The 14,986-nt window shown below is 33.7% G+C and overlaps 3 protein-coding genes across 3 annotated transcripts; 2 read left to right on the top strand and 1 right to left on the bottom strand.

Annotated features, from left to right (window-relative positions):
- The first annotated feature begins 425 nt into the window (after positions 1-425).
- On the top strand, positions 426-1,832 carry LOC100817156 (uncharacterized). The gene is made up of 2 exons (XM_003522265.5): positions 426-848; positions 1,003-1,832. The coding sequence occupies exon 2, from the start codon at positions 1,007-1,009 to the stop codon at positions 1,448-1,450; it is 444 nt and encodes a 147-aa protein (XP_003522313.1). The 5' UTR covers positions 426-848; positions 1,003-1,006; the 3' UTR covers positions 1,451-1,832.
- A 3,636-nt stretch (positions 1,833-5,468) lies between these two features.
- LOC100815028 (copper transporter 5.1) lies at positions 5,469-6,410 on the top strand. Its single transcript, XM_003522262.5, has one exon. It carries the CDS (start codon positions 5,773-5,775, stop codon positions 6,202-6,204), a length of 432 nt encoding a protein of 143 aa, XP_003522310.1. The 5' UTR covers positions 5,469-5,772; the 3' UTR covers positions 6,205-6,410.
- A 1,160-nt stretch (positions 6,411-7,570) lies between these two features.
- LOC100805771 (serine/threonine-protein kinase RIPK) lies at positions 7,571-11,160 on the bottom strand. Its single transcript, XM_003523607.4, has 5 exons — positions 10,126-11,160; positions 9,842-9,977; positions 8,827-8,963; positions 8,399-8,525; positions 7,571-8,265 (listed from the first exon to the last, which is right to left on the bottom strand). Exons 1-5 carry the CDS (start codon positions 10,519-10,521, stop codon positions 7,919-7,921), a joined length of 1,143 nt encoding a protein of 380 aa, XP_003523655.1. The 5' UTR covers positions 10,522-11,160; the 3' UTR covers positions 7,571-7,918.
- Between the last annotated feature and the right edge of the window lie 3,826 nt (positions 11,161-14,986).

Here is a 14,986-nt window from a genome sequence, read left to right as displayed (position 1 = left end):
GCAATGTCAGTAATCTCCCACTCCCACCACAGCTCGCAACTCCCAAGAAGCTGAGATCGATTGTCCCACACTCCACAACAAAACCTCCTCATTTTCCAATTGCATAACCCCACGTGGCGTCCCATTATTTTATCAACGGCACGATCAGCGGGTGCAGAGGTATCTTACTGTGAGCAAGCAGCACGCAAGAAAATTAAGTCTTGAAATTCGGATCTTACCGTGGCACTGCCACGAAATTGGCAATGATTGGAAAATACTCGTTTGACAATTTGGGTTAAATTTGGAAAGCATTAATTTTTGGTCAAGATTTAGACACAGTTCTATTCGTTGGATGAGAATATTATGAATAATAAATTTTTTTATTTTAAATATTTAATACAAGGACATATAAATAGTCAAATTCAAGAGATGTGATTAAGCGGAATCAATCACATAAAAGTCTGTTTGATGATATTTTTGAAAACATTAATTCAGTAAATTACTGTTAAGTAAACATAAAGGCTAAGAACAAAGATGCTCCACGAGTATAGATAGATAGACACCTATCAATATTCAATCTATCTAAACGCTCTTTCTTCCGAAGGCAAACACAGATCTATATGAAAGAGAAAAACCAGTGCACTTTCTATTTTTTCTTTCACTAAATTGGATTCTGAGAATCTCAGTGGAGCCTATTAAGGCTCTGCGATATGCACCATACGTTATTCGGTGTTGTGCTTTTCGGCGGCGAGATTGGGTGGGAGAAAGAGATAATTCTTCTTCACTCAAATTTAAATATCATCATTGCAATTTATTGATTTCGATTCTGCTCCCCCATTTAATTGCATTGCTTAATATACAGCAACACGGTAATTTTAATACTAATTTTCCTTTTTCAAATTTAAGAAATTCTTTACCGTATTTATTCTTGCATCCTTAATTAGTTATTATTACTATGTTTTCCTTGGAAACATTTCGTTAGTCCTAACATTGGTTGTGCTTTTGAAAATTTACGAGTCTCAGGGTGATGGCAGCGACGACGGCGATGGAGGCGGAGGCGGTGTGGTCCGTGAAGTGCTACTGCTGCGGGTTAACGGAGGAGTGCACGCCGCGTTACATTGACGGCGTTAGAGAGAGATATCAGGGTCGTTGGATTTGTGGTTTGTGTGCAGAGGCAGTGAAGGAAGAGGGTTTGAAATTGAAGGATGATGTTGATGTTGATGTTGATGTTAGCACCGATGAAGCGCTGAAGCGCCACATGAAGTTCAGATCTTCCACTTCTAGCCCTCCCAACAAACCCACCCTTGACTTGATTCTCGCAATGAAGCACCTTCTTTTCCGTTCTTTGGATTCTCCGAGGAAGGAGCCTTTGACTTTTTCGCCACTTGCAACATCACGCACGTGCTTTTCACCTGGATCCTCAAAGGGGGAGCCACAAGAGGCTAGAGAGGTAATTACCAGTGAGTGGTAATAACTGCTGAGTGACTTGGTCGGTGAATAACTGAATTTGCATTGGCAATGACAAAGGCAGAGTTAGGTTTAATTTATTTATCTTGGTTTAGTTATGTTTAATTTGTATTTCTCAGTGACCTTGTTGTTTAGGTTGGTTAATTGGCTTGTTTTGTTTCTATTTTGTGACTTTTTCGACTGAACGGATGATTTGGTTGGAGTATTCCTTCCTTGATTTCAGTCTAAAAATGTCATGGAATTTCCCTTCTTTACCTCTATGTTGACCCAATTCAGACTATGCCTGACATTTTTTCTCTGTTTAAATAAGTTGCACAATCATGTGTATGTGTAATGTGTGTGTGTGTGTTTAATGAGAGACACATTATATTCCCTTTTTACTTTTATTAAGGACTTAACCTTTTAAATGGTTGTGCTACCCTTTTGAGCTTTAGTTTTAGAAGCAGTTATGCAACTAACAGTTATTGTAATACCTTTAGCATCAAACATTTAAAACTGTCCAAATCAAAACATAAAAAATTAACCATATACTTTGAAAGTCCGATTTCTTTTTACATCAAGTGGCTGTTCTGTTGTGTCCTTGTTTGAATTTAAAAATTGCCGAATGCTCAGTGATCTCACAATTAGATTTAGAACATAGTGGCATGAAATGATCAAATGATATGCTTTATTACACCAAGCTGCTAATTAGCCTCACTAGTGTCTGGTTCAAAAGGTTTTGCAAATGCAAAGGATTCTTCAGGCAAAACAAAATTAATGATTCTTTCTTATTTACAATTTTTGTTCCCGAATGAATGTGGTGGCGCATTTCTGCTTGCTAGATTTTGCGAGGTATGAGAAATATCTCCAGTGTCAGGGGACCTTGGCCGATATGATCTAACTCATGGGAAATGTGGTATTCTTATTAGGGGATGGAAGATGGGGTCCTTGTGCACAATTGACTTTTCAGAAATATCATTTACTTTATAGGCCCACTGCTTGTACAAGTTGGAAAGTGTTAGACCTTGATGATAAGGATAATCGGCAAAAACACCAAAAGGGGACACTTTTACAAATTATTTACCAAAAAGGGACTCTTTTGCAATTATTTTTGGGGGGAGGGGGGGGTCTGTTTTTTAATTGCAAAGCGCCCCCCACCCAGGCGCCTCCACTGTGTACGTGACACGTGGCACAGGGAGGTAGCGCCCCTGACGCAGGCGCCTTTAGTAGTGCCCAGGGGTCAGACACTACTGGTGGCGCCCCTGCTGCAGGCGCTACGGCTAGCGCAGGGCAGCCCCCCAGCCTCTTCTTCTAGTCTCTTCCCCCACCCCCCACCCCAAAATTTTATATTTTTTATATTGTTTATCAAAAATTTAAATTTTGTTTCATCTTTCTTATTAGTATTATTTGTTATTTTTTTATATTCCCACACCCCCCCACCCCAAAATTTCAATAAGATTATTTTTTATACACTCCAAATTGTATATTTTTTAATTTGTTTATCAAAAATTTAAATTTTTTCATTTTTATTATTAGTATTATTTGTTATTTTTTTATGTTTTATTATTCTCTCTTTTTGAAGTATATATAAGTACATTTTCAATAAAATACATTTTCACCTAAAATACATTTTGAAATCCTAAAATGTTTTAAAATGCTTTTTGATTGGGTCAATTCTTTTTTGATTTGACCATTAAATTACGTTAGAGATCACTTTTGATTTATGTATCATTAACATTATGGTTATTTATTTTTATTTATTTTAAAAGCATTGCACAATAAGATTGAAACGACAAATAAATAAAAATAAATAAAAATGATCTCTAACGTAATTTAATGGCTATCAAAAAAGAATTGACCAAATCAAAAAGCATTTTAAAACATTTTAGGATTTCAAAATGTATTTTAGGTGAAAATGTATTTTATTGAAAATGTACTTATATATACTTCAAAAAGAGAGAATAATAAAACATAAAAAAATAACAAATAATACTAATAATAAAAATGAAAAAAATTTAAATTTTTGATAAACAAATTAAAAAATATACAATTTAGAGTGTATAAAAAATAATCTTATTGAAATTTTGGGGTGGGGGGTGTGGGAATATAAAAAAATAACAAATAATACTAATAAGAAAGATGAAACAAAATTTAAATTTTTGATAAACAATATAAAAAATATAAAATTTTGGGGTGTGGGGGGGGGGGGGGGGGGAAGAGACTGGGGGGGGGGGGGGGGGGGGGTGTGAGAAGAAGAGGCTGGGGGCAGGCGCCTGGCTGTCCTGCGCTAGCCGTAGCGCCTGCACCAGGGACGCCACCAGTAGTGCCTGACCCCTGGGCACTACCAAAGGCGCCTGCGTCAGGGGCGCTACCTCCCTGTGCCACGTGTCACGTGCACAGTGGAGGCGCCTGGGTGGGGGGCGCTTTGCAATAAAAAAACAGACCCCCTCCAGAAATAATTGCAAAAGAGTCCATTTTTGATAAATAATTTGTAAAAGTGCCCCCTTTTGATGTTTTTGCCAAGGATAATCAAACATTCAAACCGTGCATTCTTATCTCTGGTCTAGTACAATCTCATTCTTATATTCTATATATTTAATGTATTTATTTATCAAATTAAAAATTTGTTATATAAAATAAGGATTTATCTTATGCAATGACATGCTAAAGTATTAGTAAATTATAAATTTTTCTATAAAAAAAGTTAAGTTACAAATTCATTAAAATTTACTCTTATAAAACAATTAATATAAAGTATTTTTCTTTCCTAATCTAAATTCAAACATTATCCGCTAAAGGTAATCCAGGTACTGCAGGTTGTGGTAGCATTTCCAGAGATGAGAGAGCATGTGTCTTAAGTTGCTTAGCATTGAATTTGAGAACTCAAAACTCTTTGTTTGCAGAGCTGATGGGTGTCATAATAGCTATTAAGTTGGCTAGCTGCTAAGAAGAATTGGAGCAAGCGTTGACTGGAGTGTGATTCTGAGTTGGAGGTCAAAGTCTTTAGAAACCCCACTCTCGTCACATGAAAGTTGGCAAATCATTGGACTGACTACATTCATATTAATAAGAATATGCACTTTCAAGCAAGTCACATTTATAGAGAAGATATGTCCCTAATGTAACTACAATTACTTCTTTCTGCTGGTGGAATTATATTTCCCTTTTGTGGCAGCAGAATACAACAAAATAAGATAATATAGATAAATTGAATTTTCATGAGTTTTGGTTTATGTTCTCCCATGACCTTTTGTACATCTCATCTCCCTTTTTTTATTAATGATATTTCTTTGGGTTAGATTTTCTCCTGTCTCAAAATAAGGGTCTGAATCTAGTTGGAATTATTTTTATGTGGTATGTGGTCGAGTATACACGTCAATTTATATTAAAATAAAATTCAAACATTAACTCATTCTGATTTACCAAAACTACCATACAGACCATTATAACTGTTTCAGTGTTCGATATCCGTGCGCTTTCAAATGTTGAGACGCAGTACCAAATTGTTTCATCTACGTGCTGTACTACCAATTACTACCAGTTCATAAGCTTTTCATCGGTTCGCTCAGTACTTTTACATGTAGTACAATTTTGTTTCATTTATGTACTACCAATTTGGTTTATTTTTTAAATTCCATAGATAACCTTTGAAAATGAAAAACAATAAATTATGAAAATTGTCAAGTCAAGATCCACAACTTAACCCATGGATCAATAAGATTGTTCAGATTAATCAATGTACTTAATAATTTTTAATTGAGTTTTAAACATATTATTATGTTAAATATTTAGGAAAAAAAAAATATTCCTATAATAATTCTATTCCATTTGAGTTGTATTAACATAAAATATATTTTTCTGTTTCTCAAAAACTTTCCAAATTCAATTTTAATATTTCAAAAACTTGGTTCTATTTTTATTCTTTTAATTGAAACTATCTTTTTTCATCCTAAAAATTGTATTTTCTAAAAATCTATAATTATTTTGAGAATCAAAGTAAAATATTTTCAAATCAGAGAGACAAAAATAACACAAAAGTTTTTGTTATAGAATTAAAACATTATTTTAAAAAAAAAAGAGACAAAATTTTAAGAAACATTTTAGCTTAACCACAAAATTATCTCCCATAAACTAAAATTAACAAGAAGCCGGTGCTGCTAGGCAAAATGGTAAAAAAAAAGAAAAAGAAAACAAGACAGTTACAGAATAACTTATTGAGGGCATTTTAGGAATCAGCTTAACAAAGAAGCAAGACAAACTACTAATAGCTGCATAAGCGTGCCTTGTTGTTGTTGAACTTCATTGTTTTTGGCTAAGCCTCGAAATCCAGAAAAATCGTGAGCGAAGATGATGCACATGACCTTTTACTGGAGCAGGAAGGTGAATCTCCTAATAGATTCATGGAAGACCAACGATTGGACGGAGTATCTCATCACTCTGCTCGCATGCCTCGTCGTTGCCGCCTTCTACCAGTTCCTAGAGAATCGCCGCATCCGCCTCAAGCTCATCGGCGCCGGAAATCCCTTCCCGGCAGAGATCGAGGCCCCGCTTCTGCGACGGAAGCTTGCCGGAAACCGCGCCAAGGTGGGCGTGAAGGTAGCCGGAGCGTTTCTGTTCGGGCTGAGCTCGGCGATCGGGTACTTGCTGATGTTGTCGGTGATGTCCTTCAACGGTGGGGTGTTTGTGGCCGTCGTCGTGGGTCTTGCTGTTGGTTACTTCTTCTTCAGGAACGAGGGCGAAGATTCCCTTGTCGTTGATACTTCGTGTGCCTGTGCTTAAATCTTCCAATTTCCTGTAATAATAATAATATAATAGGAGTAGTAGTGCTTGTTAATTATTTTTCCGTTCATTTCTAGTATTTTCCGTTTTTAATTTAGCAAACTTGTTTCAAGGAATTTGGGATTTGTGATTTCGTATATGAAATTGTAATTAACTGTAATTGTAATCAAGATAGTACAATGGGAACTCTTGATTCTAAAGTTGAATTTATTGTGTGATTCAGAGGCAAATTGGTTGCGTGAAAATTGCTTTTATGAGTTTGTGTAAATTTATCGTTTATGGCAGAGGTGACGTTGGCTAGTTAGCTAGGCAAGACTGTCAATGAAAAGAAACAAATTGTATGAACAAATTTGGAAAATCCATTACGTTTCGACATTAATAATTCGGAACAATTTGTTGTTAGGTTCTGTTCTTATTTTCTGTTAGAAAAAGCATAAGCAATGAGCAGCATGGTCAAAGCAATTCAATTATCGTGGAAGCAATTCAATTATCGTGAAAGCAATTCAATTGTCAGAGATGGATGCATTAAGCAAGTGTTTTCTCTAGGCAAAAAATGCGTCGCATAAGTGGATATGTGGCTATTGCAGTAGTCTTAACTTTAGGTGGTTATTTTTTGGGGGACCAGAGATCATATCCCTGACAAATATCTATAATAAAGCACCTTGGTTTGGGAAGGTGGACCAAGAACTACTAACATCAAAATTAAAGCACTAGTTTAAACCCTAACGACACCTTGTTTTTATTATCTTTTGTTCTATGTTCAGACTTGAGAAGGAGGCCTTTATCAAACATCTTCCAGAATCCAGACACAATCTGGATGAGCTTCAGTTCAGTCCTTGCCAATTAATAACTAAAAAAGACGGGAAAAAGAGTAACGTTGAACTCCATAATTCAAACTAGAAAGTTTTCTTTAAAAAGTGCCATTAATGCATCTCTATTGTTTCAATAAATATGGAGGTATCTACTGTGTCAATGTGTCATCCATCTTTTATATGTAACAATATCTCTATGTGCTCGCATGTTTGCTCCGATCTTTCTCCTTTTGTGATCAAGTTAAGTTCAGGCGTTCAGCATTTATTTATTACTTAAAGGTAAAATATTTAATATTGACATTGTATTGACCATAATTTTTTTTGCGGGGGGTTGAGTTTTGTACTGTTTTTACCTTCTGTTGTTCTTCATATACCATTATGAATCTGAATATACATATATATATATATATATATGTATATATATTTATTGGGAAGTCATTCTAGTAACTTATAAACTACTTTAATTAGCTTAGAAGCTAGTTTAACCTATGTGTCATTAAATTTTGAAACTAGTAGTAATAAGGGCTAAACAAATAAATAGACGCTCCAATAAATGCTTGTCCATTGTTGCATCCATTCAAATTTGAGAATCACAGTCATCACTTCTGATAACTTGTGTAGTATATAGTATACACATTTCACCTCAAGCACCATTTACTTGTTACACTACAGGTCCCTATTTATGACCAAAATCAGACGCTACTACTTAATTACTTACATTTAGCTTCATTGAAGACCATCCCTTACAAACTAAAATGGCAAACACTATTTTCATTATCTTTTTCTTCATTTTAGTTTTTGCTATCTATACTATATTTCATCTACGTTGCTAATGAGTTGGTGTTACCACAGGCAAAGGACTCCTTCAAGCCCTTTGACAGTTTCTCAATGGTCACTTTCACTCACCCCGCGACATATACAAATGGTCCTATGATCACATCATCCAAGTCCTGAAGTGATTCTAATATTTTTACAACATCACTCATAGAAGGCCTTGGATTGGGGTGGTGGCTCAAGCATTTGTAAGTCAATGCAGCAACCTTCAAAGCTCCTTTCATAGGAAACTGCCCTTCCAATCTTGGGTCTATTATATGGTACAGCTTTCTTTGATCTCTCAAAAGAGGCCTTGCCCATTCCACCAGGCTTCGTTCTCGATTCGGCCGGCACATATCCACTACCCTTCTTCCTGTAAGCAATTCCAACAAAACCACTCCATAGCTATACACATCACTCTTGGTGGAAAGGTGACCTGGGATCAGGCAATGAATTAATCATGTGACTTGCCAGAAAAGAAACAAAATCATTGAGTTCTGAAGATCTTTGAACCTCAGAAATTAATTAAGGGACAACAAGAAACATAGTTAATGACATATTGTCTATACCTGACATGATGTACTCAGGAGCAGCATAGCCTCGGGTTCCCATTATGCATGTTGTTGTTACATGTGTGTCTTCCCCTTCAGGACCATCCTTTGCTAGCCCAAGGTCTGATAGTTTAGCTATGTAATCCTGGATTTGGAAAGACAAAACAAAGAATTTAATTGATATACACTAACCATGTAAATGTTTTTTTATATTGTCTTTCAATCATGAATTATCACATAATTAAAAATTGTTTATTTTTATAATTATTATTTTAAAAGTCATATATGAGATTATTTCTAATTAGTTAACCAGTATATTAAAATTAAACTCTAAAATAAAATAAATAATCATATATCATATATGGTAAACTTAATTTCTTTATTCCATATGGGAAGATGATGTAGGCCATATACATCATCATCCTCAGAACAGAAGTTGAGCATACCGAGTCTAGTAGGATATTTGAAGTTTTGAAATCTCTGTATATTACAGGTTTATCTGCTTCATGAAGGAAGGCCAGACCCCTGGCTGCACCCAATGCAATCTTCATCCTTGTTGACCATGGTAAGGCAGCAGAGTATCCTGCTTGTATTAGAACAAAACTTGAGGCTTAGTTTGTATTTCATGCTATTGGCAAGAATTTAATTTCCAAATATTTATGTGAGATATTCTTCGCAATATACATCTTCAACTATCATTGATTTCTCATAAAAATCCATATAAAACAAGTAGAACTGAATTAATTAGATGTGCTTGATAATAAAAGAACAGAATAACCAAATTATTTGATCATCGAGAGCTAGATGTGGAAATTTGATTGGACTGAGTTACTAGTACTATTGATATAATCACAAACAGACACAAAGAAAATGACGCTGTGACTTTTTACTCCAATTCACTTAGACATGGCAACGGAGTTAGGCGGGCACCTATTGCCTCCCCAGCCCCCAACAACCCTGTCCTCGATATCCTACAAGTTTGTTACCCATTTCCGTGCCTGGTATCCGGTCGTCTGCTGTTTAGATTTGTAATTTTTTTTTTTTTTTTAAAATTATATTGAAAATCTGATTTAAAAAAAATTAATTATTACACATTTATTTTTAACTATTTATATTTGTAAAACATTTGTCTACAAAAATCATCAAAAAAAAAATCTTAAATTATAAAAAAATTAATAAGTAATTAATAAGATTTTAATAATTTCATCATGGATACGAGAATGCGTATGTGACAGGTAATGACATCCCCATCCCTGATCCCGACCCCGATTAAAAAAGTCGGATAATCCCTGAACCTGAATCCGTACCCGGTCAACTCAGGTATTCCTTGTCAAAATTAGGACGGGTTTGGGCAGATCCCCACGGGTACGGATTTTATTGCCATGCCTATTCACTCCTTCCTTGAGGGGGAAAAGTAAAGAAAAAGCATAAAAAAGAGTGGAATAAATAAAAGCAATATACTTCTGTGCAGTTGATTCTCCAAGCTGCCTCTTGCCATGTATTCATACACCAGAAGCCTGTCCTCATCCTCACAGCAGTACCCAATTAACTTAACAAGATGCGGATGTCTCAGCTGTCCAAGAAATATAATTTCTGCCTATAAAAGAAAATATGTGCCAAGCTAGTATCAGATATTATTGAACCTTGTTTCAATAACTAGATTTTATTCATAGGAATAATACTTTTAAATTGATTTGTGACTAATACTAGAATGATGAGGTGAAAAAAAAAAAAAAAACACTAACCAGCCACTCCCTGTGACCTTGCAAGCCATCCAAGTCCAGTTGTTTCACAGCCACAGGCTGAGCCTTCAAACCAAGTCTAAGTTTGTCATCAACGAAACCCTTGTACACGGGTCCAAACCCGCCTTCACCGAGAAAATTATTCCATGAGAAATTGTGTGTTGCTTCCCTCAGCTCATCTAGTGGGAATGTGTACAACTTTGGGCCAACCAGGGAAATGGAAATGGAAAGATCTTCAATGGCCTGAGGGGAGCTAGGAATGCTTATATCCGAGAGGCATAACCTTTGGAATGAACCTTGTTTTAAAACCTGTTTCTCTGAATCCTGCAAGTGACATTGAGTCTTGTAACAACTTAAGATCAACACTATCGACTTCCATGTAATCTTTTTAGAACTCATCTAGAATCAGTATGTGTGTATGTATGTGCAATGCAATGCTATGAATAAAACCCTCCCTTAGCTTTTAAATCTAGGGAATTATAGACAGCATAGAAGATGGCATGATTGAATAATTGATGATACTAAAAAATAAATGAAGGGTGAGAAATTTATAGCACATACATTCTCCCAAGTCCTAACTACCCTTAGAAAAAAAAAAATTGCTAGATTCCTTGACTTCTGGACCTCTTCTTGAACACGGATGCCACATTCCCACTTGGCAAAGTTATACTACATGCATGAATGGTTTTTATTTTATTTTTTGTTACACTATTTTTTTTTATATCAAAATTATAATTGTTGTCCTATGTTCAATTAATTAGAGGTCAAGTAACTCGCCTACCATTGACTTCAATGTTACCCTACACTTCCTCAACCCCTTACAAACATGCATGCATTTCCATTTTGTCTCTCTTGCCATCTAGTCATCCACTTATGTTTGTTTAGCTGTTGATGAACATTCCAGTGAAGGTCCAAGAATTTAACATAAATTTGCCAGGTGCAAAACCAACAATTCCATATTACCGAATCTTTTGATGAACATTCGACGGTTTTCTTTGTTTATTCAATTGATATTTCCCAGTTTTTGGTAGGTCACGCTTCTCTGTATTGTTATTGTTATTGTTAAGATGTCAACCTCAAACATTGCAACCCCACAATTAGACTCTCCTTTGAAATTTTTAATGTGATAATCGAGGATAGCTTCCAGAACTAGGATACTAAGAAATTGGTATTCATAGAATCCTAATTAAACCATCAAATATACATCTGCGCCTTGTCTAGGTATGAGATTACAGAAATAGCAATCTACACAACTAAAAAATCCAAACGGGTTTAGATATTTTAAAATTATTGAAATGGAGAAAAATAGCAAAAGAAAAACAAAAGGATAGATAGCTTTCACAAAGGTCAAAGAGAAAGGGTGAACCAATCAATCTAAACATCAACCACTTCCATCCCTTATGGAAAATATGCCAAAACTATACACAAGTTATTAGGCTAATCGTTGCATCATCCTTTGACAATTGAATTGCCCTTTCCAAGTGTTTAAAGACCATAAATATGACTAAAATAAGAAAGGTGGGGAAAGTTCTAAATATACTATAATAATGTAAACTTATTTACTAGTGTTCAGTGGGAAAAGGATACATTAGCTTTAAAAATACTCAATTAAGCAACCAGAGTTTCGGTACATGTTGAACTTTAGAGATTGAAGAGGTGATCACATTATAGTAATGACATATCAGAATGCTTTCACATAAAAAAATATGAAAAGGGTGCGAATAATCAGAGTTCCTTAGAAGAAAAAAATAATGATTTAATTGGGATATATAATCGTTAGTTGTTTTTGATGGCTTAAGATAAAGTAGACATTATGAAAAATGCGTTTTCAGAGTAATCTTACATAAATTTTAGAGTGTCACTATCCAATATGCTTTTTTATTGCAAACCAAATATTTTAGTTTTCGTATAAAACAAAAATTACCTACTTCAGTTGCAACTTGCAAACACTAACGGAACCAGTAGAAAATTCTAAAACGTGACCAAAATTGAACGCCTCCCCCTGTAGAATTAAAAAAATAGCCACAAAACCAAATTTAATTTGATCATCAAAGGGATTATTGGAATGGTCTCAATCCATAAGAATACTTAACGTGCTTCAGTCTATATAGGTCTTTATCAGCGTAGTGAGGTGTATTAAGGATTGTAGTAGGTGAAGTGAAAAAAGTTGAAACCAACGTTGGCTCTCTCCATAGTCCTTAACCCAACTTTCGCCATCGAAGTACGCAAGGCAGCGTGCATGTTAATGTTATGCTATGGCAAATTGGCAATGGAACTCCTAGGTAGTTGTTGGATGCATGCCATGTGTTTGTTTGATTGGGGTGTTTCATAATTTTCCCGCAACAAGTGCAATAAAATTAATGAAATTCAATTATTGAAACAGGAAATATATGAGAACAGTAGGACACTCTAAAATCAAAATTGGCTTCTGTCTCTCTCTACGAGTGCAATATGAAACTTGTAATATTTCAAATGGAGGCGTAGAAATTAAAGGATACTAAGTCTCAGATTCCATTTGAACCTTTCACAGGATTTTAGTATTCTTCTTCCTTCGTGGAACTGCTGGGGAGAGGGGGTGTATTTTCTTTTCTTTTGAACTATGCACTAAAAATAAAAAGAAAATACTTCGTAAGGGGCCTTTATAAGGTAACTTGTTATTCACACCTCTCTATTTTCTAAGTATACCTCCAACTTCTCTTTATATTTTTATGGACTATTATACACTTTTATTTGTTAAAATATAGTTTTGAGAATTACTTTCTGGAACAACATATATCAATTATGGAAATTAATTTCAAAAATATGTTATAACAAAATACACAACTCAACTTTGGAATTACTTTTAGAACAACATATGAGCTCCATCTTTGTTACTTTTTAAATCATATTTTTCACCAAACCTTTATTATTATTTAAACATTAATTTTGAACCCTATATTAATTCTTATTAATTATTCTTTAAACCTTGTTTACATAATATTGTGTTTTTCTATACAACGTATTTGTGGTACTACACATTTTCCTTCACATAGCACTGCTTTTCTTACAAAATAAAAGGCTTAAATATGTTTTTGGTCCTTGTAAGTTAGCACGTTTTCATTTTTTGTCCCTGTAAGTTTATTTTTCTAATTTTAGTCCTTATAAATTGACATTTTTCCAATTTTGGTTCTTGTATGTTTATTGTTCATTTCTAGTCCTTGTAAGTTTATGTTTTTTCAATTTTAGTCCCTTTAATATTATAATTTTTCATTGATAGTCTCATAAATTTGTGTTTACAATGACCAAAATTGAAAAAATAAAAATTCGTGCGGACTAAAAATGAGCCAAGCATCTTACAAAAATCAAAATTGAAAAAATACAAACTTATAGAGGCTAAAATTAAAAAAATGGACTTACATGAACCCAAAATGAAAAAACATTAACTTACAAGGATCAAAAATATATTTAAGTCAAATAAAAATAAGAGTAACAATAATCACAAATCAAAGTTATTGACACATCATCAGGTGTCTCCTTATTTTTATCCATTGGGAATTCCAAATATGAATTATTTGTCTCTCAATATCTAGCATCAACATAATGATATGTTCAAAAATTAGTGATTAGAAATTATTGTGGATCCTAAAGACAAGGTACATTCAATATTTCATATTTTGTTCATGACTACCAAAAAGTATTTTCTAGAACAACCCATATCATTTCTAGAAAGTAGTTTCCATAGTTCTAGAAATTAATTTTCAAGATTGATATATTTTTTTCCAAAATTAATTTCTAGAAATATGTTTTAACAAATAAAAACGTATAATCGATAATAAAATATATAAAGAGAAGGGAGGGGGTATAATTGTTAGACATAAGGTATAAATAGTAAGTGCCATGCAAACTATATGTTTCTTAAGGGCAAACTAGGTAGCTACTAAATGGGCTCCTTTAATCTATTTGCGGTCCCATGTTACTCACACAATTCTCTTATTCGCACCGCTTCCCAAGACTTTTTGACAAAATTATTTTACGAAAATTATTTTTTTTTGAAATAAAATCATATGGAAACTAGTTATTGTAGTATATTAATTCTGTCAAAATAAATTATAGAAACTATTTTCTGTAACATAATTTATTTATTTATTGTGTGTTCAACAATTTTTATGAGAAGAATAATTTGTAAACAAAATGTTCATATCAATGTATTTAATTTAGTTAATTCTGGAATTTAATTTTTAATTTGTTTTAAATAAATTTATTATTTTAATTACTTAATAAATAGAATGTGAGGCGAAAATATTTGTTATAAGTAATAGATATGTCATTACAAAATAATATAACTAAGATGAAGTACAATGAAAATATTGAAACATCATGTGCAGATCTTCCTCTTCTAATATGTGTGGCTCCCTACTGTGTCTACATGTGAGAATCTTAATGTGTCCCGTGTAACCTTGGTATTGGTTCAAATCCTATTGGACGCAAATTGTTTGCATATATGCAAATATATGCAATTTATATCTTTTCTTTTTATTTTATTTATCCTTTTCCTAAAGATTTATGTTTTTTCTAAAGATTCTATTAAATAGAAATAGAGAGCAAAGTAACTAGAAAAAAAAGAGATTATTATAATCCTGTTTTCCTAGGAGATCATCTAAAAAATAAGGTGTTTTAAACTTATTCATACAAAACAAAAAGACTGACATAAATATTATGAGTCAATTTTTTCATTTTCCATTTCTTAATTTTTTTCTATAAAGGAGCCGAATGAAACAAAAGTTTCATGTTCAGTTTTGAATTAAAGACGTTAAATTAAAATCAAAATGATGAATCAACATTGATTATAGCCTCTAGCCTTCAAAGCTAACAATGCGGATTCGAT

Source organism: Glycine max, chromosome 4 (assembly GCF_000004515.6).
Source record: "Glycine max cultivar Williams 82 chromosome 4, Glycine_max_v4.0, whole genome shotgun sequence".
Taxonomy (NCBI): Eukaryota; Viridiplantae; Streptophyta; class Magnoliopsida; order Fabales; family Fabaceae; genus Glycine; species Glycine max.
This window is presented reverse-complemented; position numbering and strand designations above follow the sequence as displayed.